General features: G+C 43.4%; 1 protein-coding gene across 2 annotated transcripts in view; it reads left to right on the top strand.

Moving 5' to 3' along the window:
- The first annotated feature begins 443 nt into the window (after positions 1–443).
- Positions 444–20,074, top strand: part of LOC119060018 (BDNF/NT-3 growth factors receptor) — a 137,596-nt gene continuing 117,965 nt past the window's right edge. Inside the window, exons 1-2 of one of the 2 annotated variants that reach the window (XM_037159909.2) lie at positions 444–714; positions 2,296–2,854. In XM_037159909.2, the coding sequence (XP_037015804.2) occupies positions 2,643–2,854 (212 nt within the window). In that variant the 5' untranslated portion in view covers positions 444–714; positions 2,296–2,642. Of the gene's footprint in view, positions 715–1,517; positions 1,802–2,295; positions 2,855–20,074 lie in introns of those variants that run through there. The other variant, XM_053656503.1, reaches the window with a different exon arrangement.

The raw sequence follows: 20,074 nt of genomic DNA, 5'->3' as shown, positions 1-20,074 counted from the left end.
GGATTCCCGTTGTTGCACTCAGCACTGGGGGTTTGTATAAAAGCCCCACTACATGCTTTCCGTTTCCTTGTAATTTTTAAAACGTCTCAGCAATTTAAGCATTTACTTGGACGTTAGGATTTTTCGATCCTCCCACTCCAGCCTCTACCGGCAGATGGGTGATCATTCTCATCTTTTGGACAAGATTCCATCCGGTCGCCCTTACTGGCTCGAAGAACTGCCGGACCTGGCGAGCAGCGCGGTGCGCTAGCTGGTGACGGGCGCGCACGCGTCAGGAGCCGCAGGTTGCGCATCTGGCGCCAGAGCGCGCCCCCCGTGCAGTTGCAGCCGCGGCCCTTGGTTTGTGCTCTCAAGCGTGCGGGGTGCTCTCTCCCCGCGCGGGGGCACCAGAGCCCTCGGAAGTGTGTGGCACTGCGGTGCATTTTCCTAGTTCCTTCTAAATGACTGCGGAAAAACAGCTTCTCCGAGCCGCAAATAAGAAGACGGATTTTCAGACCAGGCTTGCGAATGCCCCGCAGCCATCATTTAACTGAGCTCACAGAGCAGTTACGATTTGTCACCCGACCCTCCGGGATCGCCTCATTTGTCCCTAGTGAGACCCCAAGGCTCTGGTCGTGCCGGGCTTCTCAGTAGCTGGATGTATGTCGTGCTCCGGGCGGCAGGGGCGCAGAGCACGCGTTCGCGCACCCCCGCGCACCCCCGAAAACGCACAAGGTACGGCAGGGGAGCAAGGGCTTTGGGTACCCCGAGTGGGGGTGGGCATAGCGGGGAGTGATCTGGGAATGGCTGCATCCTGCCAGGCTGACAGATGAGAGAAAATGACGCGGCGCCACACATCGGACAGGCCGGGGCTGCTGCCGCGCACTTAGGGAACCCAATACGCGTCAGGCGCGCTCCCTTCCCCTCACATGTCTCTGTTTCCCAGGCGTGTGATCCCAGAAAACCGCAGGAAAAAGGCCCACTTTGAGAGCTAGAGTTGCCTTTGAATACCCCTCTTCTTCTACAAAAGCACCAACAGGAAGACCCTCCAAAATCACGGCTTCCCAAATAGATATCCCGGAATGGGGGCCTGTTCCTTGGTTACCGATGTTTAACACGTTTTGGTGTTTACAATATTTATTTATTTTTAGTATACCTCGCCCTCCCTTTTAGGCAGGATGGTAAAGGAGAACACAGCGGGGAGGGAGGATTCCTATAATAAGAATCAGCGCATTTTTTAGAGCTGAACAGAGCTGGGTTTTCATTTCAAAAAAAGGAGACAGCCTCTGGTGTGATTGTAGAAGAGACTGCGTTGTGAATTAGAGACTGGGAGGCGTTGAGCAGCAGAACGGTCCATTTCGGAGGTATCTGGAGCTAAATGAACACACACACACAACGCGGGCGCGCGTCTACACAGCCAGGATGTGTGTGTGCGCGTATGTGCGCGTGTGTGAACTCCCACATGCTGCTGCTGTCTGCTTCTGGCCAGTGGCACCGATGCCTCCCTCCTCCCCGCTCGCCCCCAGATTCCCCTCCCCTCCTTGTTGCTTTTGTCTGGAGGGTGTTATGGGTTTGTGTGTGTATGAGCGTGTGTGTTTTTGGATTTCAGACTAATTTTCTGGAGTTTCTGCCCCTGCTCTGCGTCAGCCCTCACGTCACTTCGCCAGCAGTAGCAGAGGCGGCGGCGGCGGCTCCCGGAATTGGGTTGGAGCAAGAGCCTCACTCGCTCCTTCGCTCCCGCTCTCTGCGCTCAGTGCCCAGCGGCAGGAGGAGCCTGGACCCAGGCGCCGCGGGCGGGCGGGCGGTAGGCGCTGGAGGCCCGGTGAGCAGCTCGGGCAGTGGCCTCCCTTTTTTCGGCCCTCACTGTGCCCCCTGGGGCGGCTGTGGCGGCTCCCCAGGTGGGACGCACCGTACCACCTGCCCGCGCCCCCTGCACCCAGCGGCGGTGGTGAATTATGCAGCATCATGGGTGGTGGGGGAGCGTCTCGGAGCCATCATAGCTGGCAGTCTCTTCGTCCCCCTTTCAAAAGGGTCCTTCTCCTGGCCTGTGCCATGGAATCCGGTTTCAGGGACCCTAGCCCTACCTTCCCTCTCTCGACTTCAGACTTGGAAAGAGAATGGGCATACTGGTGGCCCCAAAGGCATCAGTGACATCGAGGGGCAAGTTTATTTCTGGGATGGGAGCTGGGCGCTCATCTATCCACAGTCTCCTTCCTGGGGTCAGGGTGGGGGTGATGCGAGCGCGAAAAGAGAGTGCCTCATTTCGTGGTGTCTGGGGTCCTATGCCCAGTCTCATGCCTGTCTGTTTGTCCTCAGCCCCGAGGTGCGTCTAACAAGGAGCCTGCGCCCCCAGAGAGTCCCGGGAGCGCCCGCCGCAGCCGGTGCCCGGTGCGCTGGGCCATGCTGCGGCGCCCGCGGTGGAGCTGCGAGTGCCGGTAGCGCCCCCTGTGAATCAGCTGGAGATGCCCCAGGCACTGTGAACGGTGCGGCCCTTCAGGACTTACTCAGCCTCGGACACACTCGACTCTACAGCCGGTGACCGACATCCAGTAGAGAGAGCGGCCGAGAGCGGCAAAGTCTGCCCAGTCCTGGAAGGGGAGGCCAACTGGTGCAGCACAGGGACACGTACTCAGTCTGACTCCAGCTGGCACTGGCCGCTAGGGATGTCGACCTGGACAAGGTGGCATGGACCTGCAATGGCCCGACTCTGGAGCTTCTGCTGGCTGGTTGTGGGCTTCTGGAGGGCCGCTCTCGCCTGTCCCATGTCCTGCAAATGCAGTACCTCTAGGGTCTGGTGCAGTGACCCTACTCCTGGCATCATGGCATTTCCGAGATTGGAGCCTAACAGTGCAGACCCTGAGAACATCACTGAAATGTGAGTTCCTGATGTTCTTCCTTCTTTCTTTTCTCCTGGCCTCTATGATCTGGGCTGGCCAGGCAGGTGCTTCCTGGGCATGAATGTTATCTCAAGTGTGGGGAGAAGTCAGAGATGAAACGTGCAGGACTGGGCCATCTGTCTATTACCTATCTTTTTCACCGGCTTGGGGCCAATACCATGGGGAAAAGTGTGACAATTTAAAATACATTACACACACACACACACACACACACACACACACACACACTCCTTGAGCCCCTTGTAGGAAGGCATTCTATATGCACTTTATAATTCAAAGCCCTGCTGTGTGTGCTTTAAGCTTTCTATATGCAATAACTAAATTTTGGACATTTTTGTTTGATAAGATGCTATGTGTATGTTGTGTTAGGAGAAGTTTCAGTAATATTTACCAGAGAGGACGTTAAGGTAATTAACTTTTTGAAATTTTCTGGAGGAGGTTAGAGTCTCTCCCTCACTACCTTCTCTGAGGTTTGGAGTTGACCGATTTCCCTTTTCATTTTATGCATCAGATTTTGCTTAGGAGATTGCATTCAGAGATGGCCTTGAAAATGATCTGTAAGAGGAGAAGTTTTGAGTGTTGAAAAGCACTTTCTCAAAAGAGAAAATGTGATTGTTGGAAGCCTAAAAGCCTGGTCTGATTTAATTTGGAATTGACTTCTCAGAGATATAATTTTGAGACCATTTGGATTATAAATCTTAATCATCCACTGAATAATTTCCCAGGACTAGGTTGGATGGTAGAGCCGTGTATAGTATTCAGATGAATGCTGCCTTTAGCATGGGACCCCCAGGTCGCTGGAGATGTTTGGGCTTGTTCTGATCTGATGGAGAAGGAGAATTGTGCATTTCTCCTCTTCTGATGCCTTGTGACAAATGCATTACCAAGTAGGAATTTACTAGTCCTTTCTCCAGCATTCTCCTGTCACCTCTGCCAGAGGTTGTTTCTTTTTTTTTTAAATTTTTGCTCTCACCTTCCCCTCACTCGACTTGGCTGTTTATTTCATTAACGTGAAATTTTATTCATCCGTGTAGAGGGTTGTAAGGCAAACTTTCTCCTTATGTGTTTGATACCAAGGTAGGCGGCCCCGAAAGTAGGCCTTGGGCTGTGGCCTTCCGGGTGGCGAGTGCGCATGCATTTTTTTCCCCCCACAGAAAACGCACAGCTTGTTTCTGCCAACGTATGAACGAAACAACCTGTTTTTTTTTTTCGTGTAAGTAAGAGACCCACGTAGTCTCTGTTTGTTCTGCTGGTGATGTTCATGTTATAAGGCTTGGGCAGAAGAAAGTGACAACAGAGCAGAGGGAAAATGTACTGGCCTGGCACTGCTGAGATGTACCAGGAGCAGCCAACTGTCAGGCTGGATCCAGGAGGCTTGGTTCTCAGTGTTTCTTGCGAAGAGAGCAGCAGTCAGCCTGAGCGAAGGGGGCGGGGGTTGGGGGGGGGGGGGGGTAGTTCCCCGGTTGGGCTGGTCCAAGTTTGCCAGGCTGGTCAGAGTGTCTATGGCCTTTGGTCAGGATCTGTGACTTTTTCATGAGATGGGATGTCAGTGGTCAGATGCAGGAAGTCATATGAAATTCAGAGCTCTTCAGACTATTTTAAGATCATGGGCAGTGCCTTTGTAGAGTTAGATGTTTTGTTGTTTTAAAAGTCTTAGATGATAGATAATATAAAGAGGGAGGAGATGAGATAGGGCTAATCATTTTCATTTTAACCTTTGTTCACTTTAATATTTTAAAGGTCATTAAAAAAGACAAAACTCTTTTTAAATTAAAAAATAGCATTTTAAATATTAGTGGTCTTAGCTACCTGATTTTATATATATATATATATATATATATATATATATATATATATATATATATATAAAATCAGTAGATTTAAGCAGAGCTTTCTTATATAAGTCTCCACGATTGCTGTTTTTCTTTTAATACCTGATGACAAGTTCCTATTTTCAGGATTTTTAAATTTGATTTTTTAATTATATTTACTAAAGCTCTTGTCACGGCTATTCATTCAATAATGGTGCTCCCGATTTCTACTCTTATTTTTTACCCCTTTGATTTGAAAATTTATTGAGCTTGAGATAATTGAGAAGTATGTAGACATAAGTGTTTAGGATGGGGAATCAGACTGGTCGACAGAAAGAAAGTATGTTTTTCTGCTCTGTCCCTCAGTTTTGATGAGCCCAGCCTGTTTGAGTTCCAGGTGCTTTTGTCTGTAAAATGTATTGGAATCCTTTTTTAGAAAGCACTTAATATAATTATTTAGAAGTCTGCTCTTTTGTTATCAAAATGATAGCAGTTTATGGGCTAGTTTCACTCATCCCTATATGACACCATCTGTGTTCTTTTTCTTACATGTTAATATTTGCTTGCACAGCTTTTAAGTTCTTGGCCATGGGTGCCAGCTACAGTTGGAACCAATTGCACGTTTTTAAAAATTTTGTTATTAGACCCAAGGGTAGTCCTAAAGTAACTTGTTTTAAACTTCTGGTTTAGTGATGTTTCGATGAACTTACATGTTTCTATTAAGAAAATAAATAATGTAAGTAAATAAACTGATTAGAATTGCTGATGCAACAGTTGACTGTATCATTTAAAAATAGTACATTTTTAAATAGCAATATATTGGGGAAAATATAACCACTATGCCTGTCAGAATACTGAGAGAGGTTGTGATAGAACATTTAAAAATATATGGATTGATTAATTAAGAGATGAAGTTTTTTGTTTGTTTCTACATCCATATTTTCAATCAAGCTGACATTTTTCTTTCAGAGTCATTGTTTGGACCTATTTTACATCTCCCCAGCACAATGTCTCTCTCACAGGCTTTACCCAGGAACACGATCTGTATCAGGATCTCTGGCTCTCTGTCTGCAGCTACGCATGACGTCTGGCTGTCATCACACTGTCAGAAGTGCCAGCTTTTGTAGCTGGGAGGTAGTTATACCAAACCTGCACTAAATTCAGTTTAAAAATAATACGATCATCACATATGAGTGAAATTCAAGAGAAAAGCCTGTTGTTGGAATTATGTAACTGACCATTTAAGTCTCAGTTTTATCAAGTGCCAAAATGCATTGCAAAGGACAAGTCCTGTCTCTCATAAGTGGTAAAAGGCATGGTTAAAATAGGTCATGTATTTTTTATTGTGGTCTAAAACATATAACATAAAACTTGCCATTTTAACCATTTCTGGGTGGCACTAACCATTCAGTAGTGTTGAGTATACTCCCATTTTTGTCAAATGGGCATGATTTCTATATTGCCTATATTTTAATGAGGACCAGTGATAACCTTTTTTTCTGAACTTCTTGGATGATGTTCTCTGACTTGGGGGTAATATTTGGGTACCGTGTGATATTTTTTCCTCTCGGTACAACACAAGTAGAACTTGTGGCTTCTGCTGCCAGAGCTTCTATGTGTGCAGTTTATTGTTGGCTTGGTTAAGTGACTGTAATGTTATGTCATTAATACATTGATTTTGGCCCTCTCACCTTAGTTAGCTTTTCCATTACAATTAATCGTGCTGACAAATAGTTCTGGCACTTATAAAGATTCAGTGAAAGGCATCAGTTTCTATTACTGTGTTATTTACTTCTCAGCCCCCTCCACTGGAGGTTCTAGAAGTTCGAATTGTGCTGTACTTGCATTTAAGAACCACAGAGTAAGTTTTACGTGTGGTTACATAAGCCACACTGGACTTGTTAATAAGTAAGGCAGTCTAATTTACATCTTCCATTATTTAATACCGCAGCTTGCAAAGTCTTGTTAAACACACGCTGTCTTCGTAGTGAAGGTATTCTCAGGATTCAGCTCAGTGCAACCGTTTTGAAGTCTCTGTTTCATACCGCTCGTCTCTGCATTATGGAGGCTTTTATTACTCGGGGTCACGCAACTGAGAAGCCCCGTGACCCTTCTGACCCTGCTTTCTTCCACCTCCCCCTCTCCATCACCTCTCATCGACTGTCTTCTCCGAACAGTGATGTTTTCTGATGGGAAATCAGAGCACTGGAGTTAAGAGAAGAGCCTGGCTTACATGTTACTATAAACAAGTACAGTAACTCGAAGTCGAGATAGTGTGGTCACAGCCCCATGCACCCAGTTTAGCTCTTATTTTTTCCCCTGAGTTTAAGATAGTTCACTGTTTTTATTCCATAAACCTCTGTTTGTGTTCGTTTCAGTATTCCCTTGTAAAGAAGTTTTTTAAACCGAAAAGTTGGCTGAACAGCTGAGAGTTGAGGTCTTTCTCCCTGGGAACATCCTGTATGATCTCGTTGACTATATCTAGGTCATAGGACTGTAAAACTTAGGGTTTTTGTTTAGCTGGGGAAAGGAAATTGAATTTCTTTCTTTCTTTCTTTCTTTCTTTCTTTCTTTCTTTCTTTCTTTCTTTCTTTCTTTCTTTCTTTCTTTCTTTCTTTCTTTCCTTCCTTCCTTCCTTCCTTCCTTCCTTCCTTCCTTCCTTCCTTCCTTCCTTCCTTCCTTCCTCTCTCTCTCTCCTCCCTCCCTCCCTTTCTTTCTCCCTCCCTCCCTCCCTCCCTCCCTCCCTTTCTTTCTCCCTCCCTCCCTCCCTCCCTTCCTTCCTTCCTTCCTTCCTTCCTTCCTTCCTTGCCTTTGGTACTAAGCAAGTGCCTCCACTTTTAACTCATTGCTCATCTTGCCTGCTGGGGGAAGAAACATTTTCAAACTATAATTGAATATTATACACTGACATTATTTCTAGACTAACTTTACCACTTCTCTGGAGAGCTTCTAATAGGTTCAAAAACTGTAAGGTAGAATGTGGCATTGAACCTGCTGCCCCTTGCAGTAGTGCCCAGTTTTGGTTCCTCTTGATATCTATAAATCAATGGTGATTTTGGGGGGAGAGATTATTCAGATTGGGCAAACTTTTTACTTGTTTGATGTGTGTAAGATAGAAAAAGAGAGAAAAGCTCAATTTTGGATTATTAATACCTAATTAATCATTTTCAAAATCTGCTTGGTCTAGTGAATTTCAAACATCCCCCCCCCCCCACCAGGTGGCAGAAATCTGAGAGTCCTACAGTGGCCTGGGCTTAGCTCTACATTTGTTTGCTGATCAATTTTAATTAAAAAAAGGCAATGATCCCACATGATCATGGCATCTTCTCACCACTTACTCTGCTCTTTGGAAAGTCGTAAATACTGATTTGGGAGATGAAGGAGTGAATGGCTGTGAATGCTATAAATCTGGGAAGAAAAGTGATATGTAGGTACGAAGTTTACACGTTTCAAAAACACCTGTATGTGACAGAAAGCTGGAGTCAGATGTTACCTGATCTGGAAACAGCCCCTTACTGTCTCTGGGCTTGAGCTTGTCAGATGTAAAGTGGGGCTTTTGGAGTCAACACCCAGACAAGTTTCTCCTGACTCTGAAGTTGCACGAAGCTTCAGTTACAGCGATAATGTGGTTTATACATCAGCTGTGAAGTAAAGGGTGGTGTGGGGTGCTCAGAGCCCAGCAGTGTGAGAGTCTGAGGATCTTTGGTGTCATCTCTCACATATGCAAGTTTATAATGTCTGCTCTCAATTCTTCAAGCCGAGTCTTTTAAAAATGTGAGTTGCTGTTAAGGCTGTGATAAGGCTGTGGGCATGTTAGTGCTGGGCTCATGAGTCCAAGGTCACAGGGCTACTGAGTATCAGGACCACAGAAGGAGAAGAGGCTTTAGAAATGCTCTGTGCCAGCCCTGTCTGCATACACCAAGGTCAGTGCAGTAAGTTCCCTAAGGCTGTGACATGCACTAAATGTGTGGTGGCCACTAAAAACTTTTTCTCCGAGCACACGACAGAAATACCATGGCCTTTACTTTAGGGTGCCTCCCCTCTGTTCCGTGGCCTGGAACTAACCCTGACGCCAGCCCACCATTTTAGAAGCATAGGGAGACAAGCTTAGTTAGGTTATGTCTGTGCAAACGTGTCTCCACTAGAGACAAAGATTCAACAGAGCATGAGCTACTGATCCTAAAGCAATGACCTTATCTTCAGAAGAAGAAATACATTTTCTGTTTAGTTTACTGTGTTCTTTTAAAATTTCAAGTCTTCCTCTTCACTAGGCAATTCAAGCATGAGTCGAACTGCAAAGAAAGACTTTTGTGAGTTGGCAGCAATGATAGACACTGACTTGTGCCTGCTGGACCATCTTGGCAGGTTAGGGTTGGAGGGAGGGCAGAACAGGCAGAGCAGAATGAAGGCTGCTGCCTTTGGAATCTGTTCGGTCAGAGGGTTATGTAAGTGGAGGAACTCACGCCCTCTCTAGAGTCTGCCTTAGCGCCCACGAAAGACCTGTGGCAGGAGAATACTTATTCTTTCCTGCCTTCTTGTCTTCCCCAGACTTCTCATTGTCCTAAGACTGATGGATGAACTCCAAAACTGAACCAGTGATAAAGCTCAATGGTTGTTAACTCACATCCAAAATTTAGTCTGCTAGCATTTTGTGTGCTGTCCACGGCCTGCAGTAAGGCATGTCCAGGAAGAGCACACCTTGGAGACATGTCCTTGCTTTCGTGCAGGGCTTCTCCCCAGGGACTTTAGAGGCATCTGCTTATTTGGGTTTGAAACCTTGCACTGAAGTAAGTGAGAAGGTCTTGACAGCCTCCGGGGGACTGTCAGGTTGACTGGCATGCGTGGGGCTCTCTGGTCAAGTGGAGTGGAATTTGGGTGAGAACCCCATCCAATATATCCCTTAGGGCTTTGTCTGCTCAGCCCCACTTGCACAAATTTGGCCTCACAAGCACAGTCAGTTTGAAGAGAAGTATAAAGATTCATGTAAATATTCTCAAGTTAAATAGCATGGCAGTGGGAAGGGGATGGACTGGCTGGCACTTTGTCTTGTGGCTTTCCCCTTTCATTGTCTTCATCTCATCCATTGCCATGTGTTGTGTGATTAGAAAAATGATTTGTGTGCCTTTGGGAACATGGCATTTCTAGTGTGGGATGAAAATGTTAATAATCACACACACCATTTAAATTCCCCCTTTAAAAAATTATTTTCGATTACAATTTGCATTCAATATTATTTTGTATTAGTTGCAGGTGTACAGCACAGTGGTTAGACAGTCATCTACTTTACAAAGTGTAACCCCCGATATTTCAAGTGCCCACCTGGCATCATACATAGTTATTACAATGCTATTGACTATGTTCCCTATTCTGTACTTTATATCCCTGTGACTGTTCTGTACCTACCAATCTGTACTTCTCAATCCCTTCAAAAGAGTCCCCTTTTTTATTGCAGGTAAGGACCTATTGCTCTTTAGCATCCCACCTTTTCCTGTAATCTGTATATCTCAACAATTTTCTGGACACTCACACATATCAGAACTTGATTTGTGTGCAACCTTTCAGATATAATTATCTTGAATTACAAATTTTCTTAATAATTTAGGACGTATTTCCCTAAACCTCCCAGACTGTTTAAATCTTGAGATATAATTGACATACTGTATTAGTTTCAGGTGTACAGCGTAATGATCTGGTATTTATACTGCATACATTGGAAATGCTCACCACAATAAATCTAGTTAACACCTATCACCTCACATAGTTGCAATATTTTTCTTATGATGAGCACTTTTAAGATTTACCCTCTTACCAACTCTCTGATATACAATACTGGTATTGTTAACTACAGTCACTGAGCTGCGCATCGTATCCCCACCCAGACTTTTAATTTTGCTTTAATCATTCTGGATATCTCTCTATGACTGGAGGTATTCTCTGAGGGAAGAACTTGAGTGTTAGAACTTTCAGCCAGCGTGGCTTCTCAGAGACCCATGGCTTCTGTCTTCTTTGATCTTCTCCTAACTTTAACAAAAAAAAATTATATCATCAGACAGGCATTTTTGAGCAACTCTACAGTGGAAGAATTTAAAACAAAAGATAATCAAATTTGGGGTTTTAACCTCTGAAATACAGTATAATCTAAAAAGAGAGGCTCTTCCACACTCTAATTTTTGCCATAAAAACAGTATCTATTTCACGTGCTTCAGAGCTCCTTGCTGTGAGGTGACAGAGAGTCCTGGGCCTGCTTCTGTGACTTACTCATTGTGGCACAGCTCGGCTCCCTTCTCCCATCTTGGCTTACCCCTCTGTGTATCATGTGTGCAAGGGTGGGGAGTGGTGCTCGAGAGCTCAACGTGGTGGCCTCTCAGGTATCAGGTAAGGTATGATACAAAAACAAGCACCTCTCTCCAAAAACCCAACCCAAAGCAAACCACAGTGCTCCTTATAGTCTGCTCCTAGTTTTACTTCAGAGCTTTGGTGCCGCCACCCAAACTCAAAGAGTTTGCTCCTGGCATATTTACCGTACACTCCTACATTTAGCCTTTTCTTGTTGTGACTCTTCAGTCTTCTTCCTCTGTTTCTGGTGGTGTTTGTTACCTCCCTCTTCACTTCCCCCAACACACACAAACATGCACACACACACTCAGGTAGGCATCTGGCTACTATCCCTTTCAACAGATGTTGAAAGAACTCTTGGGTTGCAGGACCTGTGGGCCAACTACCATCATTCCCACTGAACCTGCCTTCATAAGGTTAACACACTCAAGAGGCAACAAAGTACAGGAACCTGAGAGGGGCTGTAGGCAGGGAGTTGGGATGTGGGGCTCACATCCATACTCTCACAGTATCAGAAACTGGGATCCTGGGTGAGCCATTTAATCTCACCAGCCTGAGCTTCCTTATCTTGAAATTGGAGGTTGGGTCTTAGATGGATGCGAATCCCTGAAAGGCTCTGTGGTTCTGAATCAGTAAGCCATGGGCACTTACTTGGGTTTCCTTTTCTGCTCTGGAATTCACCCTTGCCTCCTCCCTGGGGCCAACCCAGAGCTTGCTCTAGTTCTCTTGGTGGCTTAAACAGCGGAAGTCTGATCGGTGGTATTTACGCAAGTCCAGTGCTGCCGTTCAGGTCAGATGGCTTTGCAGGTCACCAGCTCCTTGCCTCCTGGGTAGCAGTGCTTCTGTGGTTTCCCACTAATCAAACAAATTTTCATCTCTTTTCCTTCAAGGTCATTTTCTTCACATGTACTGTCTGCTTCCACTTTCAGCAATTGCATCAACAAATCCTCATGTTCGTGTCTGATCAGCCCACTCCGGGGCTGCTTCTATGGATGGTGCCCTAGAGGGATTTCTAACTGGCTTGTCTCTTGGCCAGTCTCCACCTTTCCTGACCCTCAGAGCAGGAGCTTACATTGAAGTCAAATCCCATCTTTCTACCCATCAGGTTTTCCTTTCCTTTTGGCTGGAAGAGTTTATTACATGTTTCCCAAGTGTCCTGTGGGCTGCCTGCCATCTGATTCAAAATTCCTGTGGACATTGCTTCAGTTTGACTTGTGCTTATTGAGGGCACTGGGGTGCTACAAAAAAATAAGTTAGAGTAGTGAGGCAAGGGGCTCCTGAGTTGTTCATATCTGGTGGGAGAAACAGTTGAAATAAACATCTACTTTCAATAAAATGTGATGAGAATGTCAGTGAATTTGAGGGTAACATCCTCATTTACAGAATGATTGTTTCAGAGTCAGGGAGACATGGGGACATTTACCAAGGTTGCTTCCTCCCAAATGTGCATGGTTTTCACTGTTTTAACAGTGGGAGGTGTAGATGTGGAGACTGGATGTGAGCAATCCCCAATACCTACTTCCTATAGTGGCAGTAACCCAGCTGAGTTTTGTTATTTCTTCCCTCATCACAGTTTTTGACGTTCTTGTGTCTTCATCCACTCATATTCCATTTGAGCAAGCTTCCTGCATATGAAACACACCTTTCCTTTCAATTACGATGGAAGGGCTGGAGCACTTCTTGGCTGAAGCCAGTCATTCCACCTGTATTACAGAGCTCATCCTCTTTTACTTTTCTCCATCAGCAACTTCCCTCTCACCTGTATTTTCCATCTCCTTCCCTTGTAAACATCAGAATTTAAGCAGGACCAGGTCTCTTCCATCTCAGACAAGTTTTCGTTTAGCATTGCTCTCTCCCTTTCCTTCCATCCCTCTTTAGTCCTTGCTCCCTCTCCTCTCCCTTCAAAGCCTGATCTTAGAAGACTGGTCTGTATTCATTATGTCTGTTGCCTTACATCCTAATTATGTCTTAATCCACAGCTTCATGGAACTTATTTTCCACCACCATTTCCAAAGACCTGCACTGGGCTAAATCCAAGGCATATTTTTCTGTGTTTCTCTTCCTTGCCCAGCAGCACTTGGCCTCACTTCTCCCTCTGTCCCTTGTGAAGCCTCCTCTGTCGCTGTACTTTCCTTGTTTTCCCAGTTCCTCTGGCTTAGTCTTGTGGGTTCTCTTTTCTCTGCTCCTCCCCTAGGTGGTGTCCCTTGGCCTTCTGTCCTAGGACTGCTTCTCTTCCTGGGCTGTCCCTGGGCTCTGTCACCCTCATCCATGACTTCTGTGTTCTAATGATGTTCTGACCAATGTTTCCATTCATTATCAGTGAGGACCTTTGGGCTCATGTGGCTACTGAACATCCCTCTTGAATATGTTATAATGTGTTACATTTGACATTTCCAAGTTAAATTTATCATCATCACCCCAAACCCATGTCCATTGTCCCCTGTCTTCATGGATGGCACCACTGTCTAGTCAGTAAGACCAGAAACCTTGACTCTGCTCTCTTTAACCCCTATATTCATTTAATTATCATGTCTTACAAATTCCTTTTTCTAAATCTCCAAATTTCTTAAATTTGTCCAGTTCTTTTTATCCCTGCTGCATTCATTCATTCATTCATTCATTCACTCATTCATTTATTTTTTTCAACAGAGAGTCACCAGGGTCTTCTCTGTATCATGTTAAATACTCAGGATGTGGTGGCGAGAAAGACCCACCTGGTCTTTCCTTCTTACCAAGCTTATAATCTGGAAGGGAAAATGAATAATAAAACAATTACTTATGTAAGCAAAAACAATAATTTGTTCACCATCCTTTTTGCCTGAGATGCTGTAACATTCCTGCCTGGCATCCTTGCCCCAGGCCTGCCCCCTGTCTCTCCATGTGCCATACTGTGCTGGAGTGATCTTTCAAAAATGCTGATTTTTATCATATCGCTGCTTCTGCTTGCCTGGTGGCTCTTCACATTTCTTAAAATAAATTCAAAGTTGATTTCACTTTGGGTTTTTTTTTTTTTTAGTTTCAAAAATAAGCCAATTTTCAGTACGTTGCTCTATAATAAGACATATAGCTATCACATGGGCTTGAATACACAGATTAGCTTTACACTTGTCTTTTACACCAGTAGATCTATAAAGGAGAACAAATTGTAACTGGAAGCTTGCTTGGTGATCTTGGAATTAGAGCAAGGGCACTTAATTCTGCATTTAAAATGTTAAATGACATTAAGCTAAGCTGGCCTGGGGCATCCATCTTCATAATTGTAGCGCTTGTACAAAGGGAATGCAGAACTTGAAGTACTTTGGCCCAGACCTGTGTCCCCTGGATGGACACTCCTTTCTCTCTCCTTTATTCCCTGCCCAGCACCAATCCAATTCTGATTGACACATTCTTTCTCTGGACTGCCTTTAGCCAAGCTTTGCTGAAGCCTGGGAGCTTGTCAGGTTCTTTAAAGTGATTTTGCACATCTTTTCTCTGAAATGCATTAATTTCATTGCATGGAATTTTATTAGTAAGCAGTTTTTTAAAAGTAATGTTTGAACATGATAAGAAATGCCAGTGATACAAGGAGTGTATCATGAAAAGTTTGTTTCACTCTAAGTAACCCTCCATTCATCCTTCCTTCAGCCTTATTTCCAGTAGACACCTTTGATTCTAATTTGTGTGTCTGCCTCCAGAAATAGTCTACTTACATAAATGGTACATATCTGTCTTTGTTGTTTGTACACAATGAGGGCATGTACATATATGTGTATGCCCTCCATTTATACCTTTAACTATACCCACTGTTCTGCATCTTGGTTTTTATGTTTTTTTTTTCTTTTTTTTTTTTTACTTAACAACATATCTTAAAAATGATGCTGTATCAACATATGTACCTAACTTTTTTTTTTTTTTCACAGCCAGGTAGTACAGTAATTGAATCAATTATGTTTACCACCCTCCTTTTAAATGGCCTTGTGTGAAAGTTGTAGGAAAACTTCCTAGAATTTGAATTGCAGGGACATTTGCAAGGCATTTGTGATTTTGATATATATTTCCAAGTTGTCTTACAAGACGACCATATCATTTTATTCTCCTACCCAAACTGGAAGCGTTTGTTTTTCTGCAGCTAAGCCAATACTATTTGTTATCAAACCTTTTGACCTCTGTCAACCATATTCCTGGGAAATAGTATCACACCATTGTTCGCTTTGCAATTCTGTAATTATGATCCAGGTTGAAAGTCATTTGTACTTATTTTTCAGTGAACTCTGTTGTCATCTCTTAGCTCTTTTTTTTTCTGTTGAGTTGGTGGCCTCTTCAATCATAAAATCTGTTTAACAATGAAAAGATTTATATTTTGCCTAATGTTTTGCCTGTCTTCTGATACTGATTATAGTATTTTCTTCTCCTCCTCCTCATCTTCTTCTTCCTCCTCTTCTTCTTGTAGCACAGAATTACATTTTTTGGTAGTAAAATTCATTATTTTCTTTATGACTCTTATGTCATAAATGTGGTTAGGAAGAGTCTTCTCCTTTCTAAGAATATAAAATGTCTCATATTTTCTTTTACTGTTATTATACTATTTCATGCTTTTGTATTTAAAGCTTTGTTTCTTTATGTTTTAAAGTAGAAGAAATTTTATTTTATTATATTACAAATTATTTTATTGTTTTTCCAAGATAGATAATCAATCAGTCATGTCTCCTGGCTCCATTGATTATGTAGTTCAACCTTTCTCTCGCTAACTTAAAAATAAATTTGTTCTTATGCAAAGACCACCTTTGGGCCTATTTTGGGATCAATCCTAGTCTGATAATCAGTCTGTTTACATGCCAGCACTAAACTTATCTCCCAAAGCTTCATATTATTATTTTTTTAATTATTACTATTAGTAAAACTAATACCTGAAGTATTAGTCTTACTCAAGTATTAGTCTTACTCACTAGTATCTTTTTTTAGGACTTTCGGTGTTAGCTTTGCATGATTATTTTTCCATATGAATTTTAGGAATTGTTTGCCTAGCTCTACCCACATTATATTGGTGTTTTAAATTAAGATAGCGCTACATTTACATATTTAAACAAGTCTTAACAGGACTTAACTGCCTCGTAATCCCCTCTAGCCTCATTTCTTGTCTCTCTTTTTCTTCAATGGATGACACAGCTGCTCTGTGCTTTTGGTTCCTCTACTGAGCTGTACTGACACATACCCGCTGCCGCCCCCGCCCCGGGCTTTACGTTGGCCATCCCTTCCTCCTGGAGCCCCATTTCCTGGATTAGTCTCTGGCTAACTTCCTCTGCCTCCCTGCTTCTGAGCTTTATCTTCACCACGTGGTCTTATATCTTATAGCCCCTGGTATCTACCAATCCCAGCACAGGTAATTTAGCGCAATAAATGCATGGCTGGCTACCTGTCTGTAAACACCGTTAGAATATAAACTGCATGAAGTCAGGGACTATGTGGATTTTGCTCACTGCTCTTCCGTGGCACCTAGTACAATGAACTAGATCTCCATGTTATACATGTACACATGGATATACATACACCCACATTCCTCTTCAAATCTATTATATAGAATTCCAAGTAAGAGTATTTATTAGTAGTTGTTTGGGCTGTCAATATGCAAATTTTTGGTCCTGGCTAGTGTGGCTCAGTTGGTTGGAAAGTTGTGCCATAAACAAAAAGGTATCTGGGTTCTGGTGTATATACCAGAGGCAACCAGTTGATGTTTTTCTCTCATCACTGTTTCTCTCTCTCTCTCTCTCTCCCTCCCTTCCCCTCTCTAAAATCAATAAGCGTGTCCTCAGGTGAGAATAAAAGAAAAGGAAAAAATGATATGCAAATTTATAGACATGACTTTTACAAAGTAATTGAGTTAAAGCGTTTCTTTAAATAAATAACTTTCGTGGAATTAAATAGCACAACATTGGTTTATGTGCAGTAAGAAATCAATTCATCACAGAGACACAGCCTAGCTGGAGAGGAAGAAAGACAAAGCTCTGATGAGCCGGCTGATTCTGTATCCTGGGAGGAGGGGCAGGGAAGAGATAGGAGGACGAGGGCAAGCAGCTGAGATGCACGAAGGTCGGCTCAACAGAGGGGGATCTGGGGAAAAAGAATCATTCCAGGGACATCTGATTCCAGCAAACAAATGGTCTAATGAGAAAGAGTTGTGCCTTTTCTGTGGTGTAATAGCTAATAATGGAGAGATCCCTGTGGATCAATTTCAGTTTTCCCTGTGACTGCATTTATGGTGCTCACTTAAAAAGCAATTCTGGTGTGAGACTTCAGATGTGATTTATCCTTCTTGTAGTATGGATCGCAGGGACCATTCATTTTTCTTAAAGAACGGCAGGCATCCGGAGTATAAAAAGGTAGTGTCTACTGTTGTACTCCGGGCCTCTGCAATCAAAGTGCATTGGGCTGGTCCTATGAATGTTTCATGGGGCTTCTTCCTTCATACTTATAATAATAACAACTATCAGGCATCTTATAAATTTTGATACTTGTTTGGAAACTGATCATATAGTAACTGATAGGAATGAGATCAAGGGCTTTTAAAAATAGAATGGGGAAATATGTAGGTGAACAGATTGTATTGAATGATCCAAAAATATAATTCTTCCTTGAGATAAATAACATCCATATTTATATTTACATAGTGCAGTATGTCTATAATATACATGCAAATAAAAATAGTGTAGATTCCATATTTATTTTGAAAGTTAATCTTCAAAAAAGAACTGGGCATTACAGATCCAACATACGATATTTAACTATGATGGGAAATCTCTTGTTTTTAGTTGACTCATTGGCTCTCATGGTAAGCCTAGGTGACCCTCTGTGATTTAACTTCTTAGCCATCTCATGTCTTCTTTAAGAGAACTACTCTCTCACCAATAAAAGGTGTCTTCTGGAGTTTAACTGCCTGACACCTAGGGGATGCTGTTGGGCCTTTTGTTTACCCCAGCCTAGCCGAGAATGCACTCTGTCATTACTCTCCTTTCATTGTATTTTATACCTATACATGTACAGTTCCGAGGGTAATAGATATTTGTTTACTGTTCATCTCGGGAGAGCTGAAATGGAGGGCAGGAATTGACTGTTTATGCATGCATGTGTGGATTGGTCGATTGATCATTTCATTCATTTAGTCAGTTAACAAATATATTTTGAACATGTCCGCCCACCAGGCACTTTTCGGGGTCCTGGGTAACAAGACTTAGGCCAGCTCTTACCATCTATATGGCCTGTTGAAGGGTACCAGTGGAAGTCTTCAGCCAGCTCACTGCTCTCTTGCAGTGGTGTGGACAATCCATCCTACAGGTCCGAATTCCATCAGCACGACCACAGACAGCAGCGGGGACCTCCCTCATCCCCTACACTGTTGTGCCTAGGGACATGCATATCTTGGGGCCTTTGCCTAGGCAATGCTGGGATCCTACTAGGTTAAGAAGAAAGGTATCATTTCCAGGTAGAAGCGTCTTCTTGGCCCCAGGGCTTCTTGCTTCATACAGAGGAACTCACCTGTAGGAGAACCACCTGTAGGAGAGTGAAGGCCTGTAATCTTCCTGAGCCCACTGCCCAGAGTTCAGGCACAAGGGACAAGGCTGTTTGGGTCTCTGCCTTATATCTGGTCTCTGCATCATGGTAGTGTTGGGCTCTGACGGTGCTTTGGAAGTGCAGGGTTTACACCATGGGAGCATGCTTGGGCTGGCCAGGCTCTCCACACTTCTCCCACCACATTTCCAAAAAGCACAGCATGTGCAGGACTCTCCCCTGACTTGTATTACAACAAGCTGTGGTCTCACAGACATAGACAGACCAGCAAATCATAGATCTGTTAACGGGTAAACATCAGTGGCTACCAATTTCTACCTTTTTCACTTCCCTTTACAGATTTTTTAGTACCCTGAAAAATCTAGATGTGAATGTAGTATTGCTCATTATGGCTGAATATGTATACACACATAGACACAGAGGGTCTGGCACAAATAACGCCCCCTTTTTATTAAAAAATCATTTATTACAAAATCATAAGCATGGAATTCTGTAACATAACATCATACTCAAGCACACCATATGACATTTTAGGTGAAATGTTCAAATTAAAGCTATAAATTATTGCATAGATATTATTACCCTACCAACCACACTCACAGAGATGTTACTCCTGCCGGACAGTGTATATATAATTACCAGCAACATAGGAGGACCCTGGGATTGTGAAAACTGTGCTTGAAAGTTTCTTTCCTTATTATTTGTTTTCTGAATCGGAAAAATCAGTGAACATGCCAATTGTTGTGCATTGACACAATCTTTCATTTTCTCGTGGTAGTGTAGCAGAGTGATACAGGCTGTGAAGCAGGATTACTTGGTGGCACCACTCGGAAGCTGGTCTGCCCCTACTGCCCGAGACTGATTATTAAAGCACTCTGTGTCCCACTTTCCCCATCTATAGAAGGGGAAAGTAATGGAACATTGCTTTTAAGGGTTCTGTGCGGTTAAAATAAGCTGATGCACATAAAATGTTTGTACCAGTGCCTAACACATAGTAAGAACTTGAGTGTTAGTTTTTATTTTGCGTGTCTGTCCTAATCATATTTGATGGAGAGTAGACTTTGTAGGGCTGGAGGAAGGCAGAACAGCAAAAGAATCTGCCTTGAGTGTGGCACTGGACAGGCGTGGGGGTCACGGGGACAGGTGTGCAGGGCAGTTGTTTCCCTTTACTGCAGCCCGGACGTGCCCTTTGCTTGTTGGCGTGCTTCTCTCGTGTTGTGGGGCCTGGTGTGCTCAGCTTGTTGGGACATTGGCCATGGGTGTGTTGACAATCATGGGTCAAATTCAGCCACTGTTACGCAGGCCATCGTCTTGTTTTGCCACTTTTTGTTCGCTAGTACTGATCCATTGTATTTATTAGATTGTTTACAATGGTTCTCCTGGACTCCAGAGGTTACTGGTCAGTTTATACTCCATTTTCTCTTTTAGCTGTCATTATCACTGATTGCAAGATCTTTAAAAATTTGTCTTTTAAAAAATTGTGCTGAAATATATGTAACATGAAATTTA

The sequence above is a fragment of the Artibeus jamaicensis genome, unplaced genomic scaffold (genome assembly GCF_021234435.1).
Source record: "Artibeus jamaicensis isolate MK-2021 breed Jamaican fruit bat unplaced genomic scaffold, CSHL_Jam_final scaffold_1964, whole genome shotgun sequence".
NCBI classification, from domain to species: domain Eukaryota; kingdom Metazoa; phylum Chordata; class Mammalia; order Chiroptera; family Phyllostomidae; genus Artibeus; species Artibeus jamaicensis.
Note: the sequence above shows the minus strand (reverse complement) of the source record. Positions and strands in the feature narration are given on the sequence as shown.